The 9606-nt window shown below is 45.7% G+C and overlaps 1 protein-coding gene across 1 annotated transcript in view; it reads right to left on the bottom strand.

Moving 5' to 3' along the window:
* CALR3 (calreticulin 3) overlaps positions 1-9606 on the bottom strand; it is a 35427-nt gene that overhangs the window by 5195 nt on the left and 20626 nt on the right. The window contains exons 5-7 of the mRNA XM_006898279.1: positions 7279-7467; positions 284-379; positions 61-192 (exon numbers count right to left, since the gene is read on the bottom strand). Coding sequence (XP_006898341.1) covers positions 61-192; positions 284-379; positions 7279-7467 — 417 coding nt within the window. The remainder of the gene's footprint in view (positions 1-60; positions 193-283; positions 380-7278; positions 7468-9606) is intronic.

Genomic DNA, 9606 nt, shown 5'->3' with positions numbered 1-9606 from the left:
GCCACCAAAATTTGCCTAAGTTCATAACTTTTAATGAAAGCAAATAGAAAGCCCTGTGACCTGCCAAAGCTCCAGTCCCACAGCACCAATGTTCTCAAATTCCGAGAGGTCGTATTCAGTCAGGTAGTTGGCGCTTTTCATCTTCTGATGGAGCCACACGTCCTTCTCGATCCCCTCTGCTTTCAGGCCATCCTGTAACACACCAAGGGTGGCGGCTGGCACGATCTGGGTGGAAGGGGGCAACCAAGGCCATCCTGGATCCTAGGGCCACCCCGGGCTGTACCTGGTAAGGAGGCTTCTGGAGCATCGGCCCATCTAGCTCACTGTTCCAGTCACTCGGCTTGCTGGCGCTTGCATCCAGGAAGTGCTTCTCCCAGTCCTGATCACAAATCCAAAACTCAGACAGGGGATCAGATGGGAGAAGGGAGGCTGAGGCGCAACGTGGCCCCTTCAATACCCACCTCTCCTTTTCAGTTTGTGGCCAAGTGCCCAGGGTTTCAAGTGCCACTGAGACATAAGGCTAGGCTCTCCTCTGTCACCCTTGCATGACTGTAGCATCTTTCCTTTACCATCACTGAGAGGAGCAGCAGTGTGGCCAGTGCAAAACAATGGCGATTTAAAACAATGAAGGAATAAGGGATGGTAGAGGAGGGTCTAGCGATGCTCAGGTCACATTATATCTGTCCTCTGTGTCATGGACATGGATGGACTGTTCCAAAGAGGGGCTGTACAACCAAGACACAGTGCAAGATGTATTGGGACTGCTGGGTAGCAGAATCAAAAGGAGTCACATTATTGATAGCGTGAGAGAGTAAGACCCTCAATGAGATGGATTGATTCAGTGTCTGGGGTAATGGGGGTAGGTGTGTCAGAGACACATAATAAGGTTGGCATAGGATAGAGCAGGATTTAGGGCTGTTGTACATATGTTCACTATGAGTTGCAAGTGACTCGACGCATAACAACAACATATGTATACACATGTGTGTACATATGTATGTGTATATATATGTACGTATCAAGGCATATAAACATTTACATATTTATCAACAGTTGTGCTCAGGTCAGTTCCAACTCATGACAGACAACTCCAGGTACATCAAAGTAGAACTGTGGTCTCTAGAGCTATTTTTCAAAGGTAGATCTCTCCCTTGTGCAGAAGAAGAAAAAAAAAAAGTAGATCATCTCTCTTTCTAGCTGCCTCTGGATAAATTCAGACAGCCAACCTTTCAGTTAACAGCAGAGTGCATTAAGCATTTGCACCACCCCAGGGCTCCATCTGTGTGTGTGTGTGTGTACACACATACACAAACACATATATGCATATACACACATACATATGCATATATTTACACACGTGTGTGTGTGTGTGTGTGTAAAATTCACTTCCTAAACAACATAAAAACATGCCTCTGGAAACTCTATGAGCTTTGACTAATGTAGATAGTTGTAGAGGGGCTTCAAGCCTTTTGTTCATAGGGTCGATATGAACTGTGATCAACTGGAAGGTAATCAACAACATCTATGTGTGTGTGTATATGTATGTATATTCTTTACCATAATTCAAAGGCCTTGGAAGTCCACCCTTTATCTGTTCTATAGGATGAAGGATAAAGGGTGTTATTCTTGGAAAGGAGGCCAGAAATAAGAGAACTGACCCTCAGCAAGACGGATTTCCATAGTGACTGCAACAATGGGCTCCAACACCGCTGGGTGCCTGCTCTCCTACTCAAGTTGGACCTCCTTTCTGGACCCAGGGAAAGACCTGACGTTTCAACTAGAATGATAATGGCTACCCTAAGCCATAGTCTCCAGTTAGGGACTGGAGTAACAATGTCAGTTTGAGGGCTAAGATGTGTCTGATTCAGGCCATAGTCTTTCTGATCTCTTGCTATGCATCTAAGAGCTAGACAATGAATAAGGATGTAAGAAGAATTGATGTCTTTGAGCTGTGGTGTTGGAGAAGTGCACTGAACATCCCATGGACGGGCCAAAAGAACCAACAAATATGTCTTGGAGAGGGTGCAGCTGCAGTGCTCTTTGGAGGCAAGAATGATGAGGCTTCACTTCACATCCTTTGGGCCTATTGCTAGGAGGGGCTATTCCTTGGAGAAGAACATGATGATAGGAAGGATGGAGGGTCAGCAAAGGAGAGGAAGAGCCTCAATCAGGTGGATTGATACAGTGACTGCTGCAACGGGCTCTTGTGTGTCAGGAAGTGTGAGGATGGCGCAGGAGGGTTCAGACCTTTTGTTCATAGGGTCACTATGAGTCATACTGGTCTTGACGGCACTTAACAACAATAACAAAGCAATAGTATCCCCAATGCCAAACACAGGTGAGAGTAACACTATCCTTTTTATTTAGAAAAAGTAAACAGACGCTTTTTTTCTACAAAGATGGCACCAAAAGCGAAGAAGGAAGCCCCTGCCCCTCCCAAAACTGAAACCAAAGCAAAGGCATTAAAGGCCAAGAAGGCATCCTGAAGGGCATCCACAGCCACAAAAAAAAGAAGATCCACATGTCACCCACCTTCTGGTGGCCTAAGACCCTGAGACTTCAAAGGCGGCCCAAATACCCCTGGAAGAGCACCCCCAGGAGAAACAAGCTTGACCACTCTGCCATCATCAAGTTCCCCTGACCACTGAGTCAGTCAGGAAGAAGATAGAAGATAGAAGATAACAACACACTTGTGTTCATTGTGGATGTCAAGGTCAACAAGCACCAGATCAAACAAGCTGTAAAGAAGCTCTATGACATTGATGTGGCCAAGGTCAATACTTTGATTAGGCCTGATGGAGAGAAAGAAGGCTTATGTTTGACTTGCTCCTGACTATGATGCTTTGGGTGTTACCAACAAAATTGGGATCATCTAAACTGAGTCCAGCTAGCTAATTCTTTTTTTGTCTTTTTTTAAAATATTAATTTTTTTATATTTATTATTAATGTCAATGAAAATTTACAGAGACTTTGGATTTCCATTCATTCATTGTTGCACTTTTCTCCCCTCCCAACCCTCCCATCCAGTACACCACCCTCCTGGAAAAGTAAAAGAAAAATTTTTTCATTGTTTTACAATCCCTCCCCCCAGGTCCACCCCATCATACAGCCTTTGCTCTGGACTCCTGTCATGACAAAAATACCTAATAATTTTCCCTTTTAAACAGTTTTCTCCCTCATCTGTTTCAATGCAGTATACATTATTGAACCCATCCTTCTCAGTCTCCTCCCAACCCCAAGGTCAGCCCTGCTTTACAACAGTGGCACCATGCAGTATTTGTCCTTTTGTGACTGAGATACTTCACTCACAGCTGGCTAATTCTAAATACAAATTTTTCTCACCAAAAAAAAGAAAGTAAATGGACAAATGTTACCTTTCAGGTGTACTTTAAAAAAATAAAAGAGTGAGTGTATATGTGTATGTGTGTGTGTGTGTGTACACACAAAACAATGGACGCAGAACACAGCAGTGATTGTGAAGATGGCCCGGGACCAGGGAACATCTGGTTCCGTGGTTCTCAGGGTTGCTATGAGTTGCAACCAATTCAACTGCAACTAACAACATATGAACAATATAGTTGGAATGGCGACTCATGGGGCTGGCAAAGAATATGAAGAATCCCACAGATTGCCTGAAGAGTGAGCACCTCTGTCCCCGCAGAAGTCCTGCTAGAATGCTCCTGAGAAATGAGGAGGGTGAGGCTTCACCTCCCTTACTTCAGACACGTTTCCAGGCGGGACTAGTCCCTGCCAAGGCCATCGTGGTTGCTGAAGGAGAGGGTCAGCAGAAAGGGAGACCCTCAATGGGACGGACTCTCACAGCAAGGATGTAAACGATGGTGCAGGACCAGGTAACACAGAGTTCAGCAGCTGGTTAACAAATGTTTGTTGAATAAATTAATAGGTGAAAAAAAGCTGCTGAGGATGAACACAGATTCAGATGAGCACACAGTTCAGCAAGAGCACAGAAGTCCTGTGTGCTAGGATTTTACAAGCAATGGCTCAGGTTCTGCTCCTTGGCTGTGGCTTTGCCATGATTCCGCCCAGATTCTTACCAGCAAAGGCCTGCATGTGGCTGCCCCCTCTCCTGCTTATTTTCTCCCACACCATCTTGCAGAAGGTGAGACCCTCTTGTGTTGAGATCCAGGAAGCTGTGACGTCCAGTAGCCAGCTCCTTGTAACTGTGAGTTGTCACAGCCTATTTCCAGAATCAACTTATCTCTAAAAACTCACCCATAATTTATTATGGGTAAGAATGAGCCAATTTAGAGGTAGATTTCCAAAAGGACTGATCGAGAACCTGTGGATACCCCGCCCTGTGCAGGTCCTGGCCCCTAGCCAGCTTAATGAAGGCCGTGGCATCAGGATTTCAGAGCAGAATCCATGGACTGCTGACCACCCTGCAAGATCCAGGGTTAAGTTTCTCTGTCTTCTGGGCCTCAGTTCTCCACTTGGGGAGCAGGATACAGGATCAAAGTGGGACATACACTAGGCCTGCTACACACTTGAAATTCTTGTCCACTCAGTTCTGATCTAGAGTCACTCGATGTACAACAACAGATCAACACCCTGCCTGATCCTGTGCCATCTTCACACTCTCCTCTGTGCCCATCCTTCCAGTCACGGTGCCAATCCATCTCGTTGACAGTCTTCCTTTCCTTCTCTGACCCTCCCCCTTTCCCAGCATGCTGTCTGCTTCCAAGGTCAGGCCCCCTCGGCCAACTCGCCCAAAGCACATGAGAGGCTCTGTACCCCCTTGCCTCTTAAGGAGCATCCTCACTTCACTTCTAGGACAGATTTGTTTGTTTGTTTGTTTAGAAGCCCATTAGATACCCTATATTCCTCGCCAACCCCACAATTTAAAGGCATCAATTCTTCTTTGGACTTCCTTACTCCTTTACTGTGAGTCTGAATCAACATGATGGCAGCAAGATAAAAAAATGGCCACTTTATGAACACCAAATATTATGGTACGTTGTAGTGGTGGAACTGAGTTCTTCAAAAGCTATGTCCACATACTGGAACCTGTGAAAGAGACCTTATTTGGGGGGGAAGGGAAGGGCTTTGTAAGTGGGGGAACTTGTTCTAGACTGAACTGTGTCCTTCAAAAAAATAAGTGCCATAAACCCTAACCTTTGTGCCTGTGGTTGTGATTAGAGCTAGGAACCGGGTTTTCTTCCTTAATAAGGCTATACTGGTACAGGGTGTGTCTGAAGCGGGTTTCTTTTGTGACATGAACAAGAGCAGGCCAGACACACAGACAAGGGAGTACAAACAAGGAGGAAGACAGACAGCATGTAAAGATCACAAGGGAACTGGGGGACACAGGGCTAGAGGGGGAAACAATCTTCCCCCCAGAGAAAACGCAGAGAGCGTGCTTTTCCTCCGCTAGAGCAGGTGCCCGGGATGCAGACCGCTACCATCCTGTACTCCACAATGATCAAGTCCTCTTTGTTAAAACAACCCACTTGTGGTCTTTCAGCTACAGCAGTGCTAGATCACTAAGACAGAACTCAAGGTGGGATCATTCCGGATTATCCATGTGAGCTTTCAACTCAATGACAAATGTCCTCCTAAGAGACAGAAAAGAAGACGCGGGCCACCATGTAAGGACGGAGGAGAGAGTGAAGTGATGCAACCACAAGCTGAGGAACATCTGGAGCCATTAGAAACAGGAAGAGACAAGGAAGTGTCCTCTCCCAAAGTCTCTGCAGGAAGTGCCGCCCTGCTGACTGGACTTCTGGCCTCCAGGACTGGGAGAGAATGCATTTCTATTGTGTTAGGTCACCCTGATTGTGCTGGTTTATTATGACAGGCCTCAAAAAAGAATATGGTGCTGTTATGTTAACTAGTTCTTGGCTGCCAGTTATGACAAGTATGGCTTTCAGGAGATACTTCATTTTCAAATGCAGTTTAATAAAAAAAGAAAGAAATTCTTTTTAAAAAGGGTGCTGTCATCAGGCCACTGTTGTGAAAATAGGATGGACAATGAATAAGGATGACAGAAGAAGAATTGATGGCTTTGAGCTGTGGTGTTTGAGAAGAGTACTGAATATCCCATGGACTTCCAGAAGAAGAAACAGATATGTCTTGGAGAAGGTGCAGCCAAAAGGCTCCTTGGAGGCAAAGATGATAAAGTTTTGTTTCATTGCCATGGGCATATTGCTAGGAGAGTATATTCCTTGAAGAGGGACATTATTCTTGGGAAGGTGGAAGGAGAGCGAAAAAGAAGGAGACTCTCAACCAGGTAGATTGGCACAGTGACTGGAGCAATGTCCTCAAGTGTGTCAGAGACTGTGAGGATGTCAGGATAAGACAGGGTTCAGATCTGTTGTTCATAGGGTCATTATGGGTTGTATTTGACTCAGTAGTACCTAACAACCACTTGTTTTCACAACACATATTACAAAACTCTTCTATGATACCTCAAAATGTGCATGTTTATGATTGGTAACAGTGGCATTTACTTGATAGGATGACATTTGACTATTAAAATGTTACCATCACAATTACCACGCATGTAGCAATTGTAGCCAGGTAGTCTTAAAGTATATCTTTATACTTTCCACAGTTACTTAAACATACCTAAGTGGTATAATTGGTCTTTGCAATCACTTGTTATCTATCAGAGAGTTGGACAATGACTAAGGAGTATAGAAGGAGAATTGATGCCTTTGAGCTGTGGTGCTGGAGAAGAGTATTGAGGGTACCATGGACTGCTAGGAAAAGAAACAGATTCACCCTGGAGAGGGTTAAACCATGCGGCTCCTTGGAGGCAAGGATTCTAAAGCTTCGTCTGACATACTTTGGACATGTTGCAAGAAGGGACCAGTCCTTGGAGAGGGACGTCATGCTTGGGAGGGTGGAGGGACAGAGCAGAAGGGGAAGACCTTCTATAAGGTGGATTGATTCAGTGACTGGGGTAATTGGGGTGGGTGTGTCAGAGACAGTGCGATTGGCACAGGACAGAGCAGGGTTTAGGACTATTGTACATAGGGTCTCTATGAGTCACCAATGACTCAATGGCACATAACAACAAACAACAAAAAGTGGTACAAATAGCTAGTGTGTTGGGCTACTAAACAAAAGGACAGAAGTTCAAGTTCACCCAGAGGCACTTAGAAAGAAAGGCCTGGTCATCCACTTTCTAAAGAAAACAATCAGCCACTAGAGATGTAGGGAGGACAGTTCTCCCCTGACTGACATGGGGTCACCCTGAGCTGGGGTTAACTCGACAGCAAGTGGCCTGGTTTATAGATGTTCAGGAAAATTCCAAACCTGACTTTTTCTGTCTGTAGCCTGATCCCAGTCCTTGGACTCAGCTGAAGATTTTTCCATTTTCCTCAGGGATGTTAGATTCCAGTCATACTCGATGCTGCCTGATTCGATTGACTGACCATCAACTTTCACTTCGTAAGTCAGATCTGGTCTTAAAACCAGAGTGTAGAGGTGGGTAAAGGCATCAACCTGCAAGTTCCGGAGGGGGAAGAAACCATTAATTCCTGGATGCTTCAGCCCAAGCCTCTGTTTACATGTGCATCAGTCACAGCCTTGTTAGAAACAGTGGGGAGACAGATGGTGGAAGGACAGGGTGATAAAAGAGCATGTGTCCTAGGGGACTTCAATTCCCCTGCTGTGGTCATGTCAGCAGGAGAGAGATTAACTGCTAAAAAAGGACATCATAGTTGGTGTCGTTGATGTCACTGAATTATATGTCCCTGAAACACACGTGTGTAAGGATTGATTTCTAATATGGAACCTAAGTAAACATTCCCATGAGGGGTTTGTATCATCGACAGACTCATAGCTGGATATTCAGAGTCTGTACATCACTCGAGAGATTGCCCATCTCTCTCCCACAGCGCCGCTGATGGACTTGAACCATTCACCTTTTGGTTGGCAGTGAAGCTCCTTGCCACTAGGTCACCAGAGCTCCTTTGAGAGCAGAGTAACTACCTCTAGTCTCACTAGAGATTAAATGGCTGTTTTGTACCATTGAGTGAGAACTGCCTCCTAGCTGACTCTCCAGCAGGTTTTCAAAGGCTGTATGTACATCACTCCGGGGGCTTGAGTGATTTAGCTCTGGTACGAAGTTGCACTACCAACATTAGAGCAGACAGTTCGAATCCACCAGCTGCTCCATGGGAACAGTCTCCTCCCATATGAATCTGAGCCTCTGCAAAACCACTGGAGGGTCAGCTCTGCAATGGTTCTGACTTGACAGCACATAGAAACCAGAGGTTAAGGGGAAGGAGAGTGAGCTGAGAAGAGGAGACCGCACTGCCACCAAAGAATGACCACCAGGAGTGCAGCACATCCTTTTGGACCCAGTCCCAGTTGAGGACGCTCCTTGACAATGGACACATGGAGACCTCCAAGACGCCTGGTCTACAGATGCTGACATCTGGGGACAAGGAGCTTCCTCTACACCGAGAGAGAGCGAGTGGGCCTCCACTTAGAGCTACAGCCCTTAATTTGGACTTCTAGCCTTCTAACGTGTAAGTTCTGCTTGTTAAAAGCATTCATCTGTGGCGGCAGCACTAGATAACTAAGGCAGTTGGTTAAGTGTGAAAGTAAGGGAGATCCTCCATGAGACGGACAGAAACAGTAGCTGCAACAGTGAACTCTGCCTTAACCAAGGCTTGTGAAGACGGTGCCGAGCCAAGCAATGACTCTTTCTGTTGGACGTGAGGGGACCTCAGTCAGGACCAACCAGAAGGGAACTAACTACAATCTCATAACTGCCCTCTTGCAGAATGTGTCCCCATTTATTAATAGCCTTCTCTTGAACAGCTGCTTGCCCTTGCAGAAAGAAGGGGACCCCATTCATAAAGCCCACAGGAAATCAGGGGGGGACGGCCAGTATGAACCAGCAGTGCGACTTACGAGAAGTTGTATGGAAAAACAATTCACTCTTCTAACACAGTGACTGTGGCAAAGGGGTCAGGGGTGTCAGACCTGGTGAGGTTGGCCCGGGATAGCACAGGGTCTGGAGCTGCTGTTCACAGGGTCATTATGAGTCAAAGTCAACTCGACAGCATGCAACGACAGTGGAGTAGGGAGTGAAGTAGGGAGCTCTGGTGGCCTAGTGTTAAGAAGCTGTGCTGTACCCCCAAAGGCACAAGGTTCAAATCCACCAGCTGCTCCATGAGAGAAGGATGGGCAATCTCCTCCTGTGCAATTTACTGTTTCTAAAAACCCACTGGATGCAATCCCAGAGGTATGCGATTCGAATCCACCAGACGCTTTGCTGGAGAAAGAGGGGTAATCTCCTCCTGTACCAGTCAGATCCAATTTGACAGCACACACACACACACACACAATATTATAAAATAAAATTTTTTAAAAAAAGCAATTGGAGAGATTTGCATCAGGCAAACCCAAGTATTTACGCTGAAGATATCAGGGCTTGGATCAAGCACACATTAGTCTTCAAACTGACATCTGCTCTTCAATATTTTGGAGAGGTCCCTGACACCAGACTTGTCCAATGCATTATGTCTCCTGATCTCCTGACTGCTGGTACGAAGAGTGTTGACTGTGGATCCAAGTAAGGTGAAATTGTTGACAACTTTAACCCTTTTCTCATGTATGATGATATTTCCA

The sequence above is a fragment of the Elephantulus edwardii genome, unplaced genomic scaffold (genome assembly GCF_000299155.1).
Source record: "Elephantulus edwardii isolate Elephantulus edwardi_28Jun2011 unplaced genomic scaffold, EleEdw1.0 scaffold00226, whole genome shotgun sequence".
In the NCBI taxonomy this organism is placed as follows: domain Eukaryota; kingdom Metazoa; phylum Chordata; class Mammalia; order Macroscelidea; family Macroscelididae; genus Elephantulus; species Elephantulus edwardii.
This window is presented reverse-complemented; position numbering and strand designations above follow the sequence as displayed.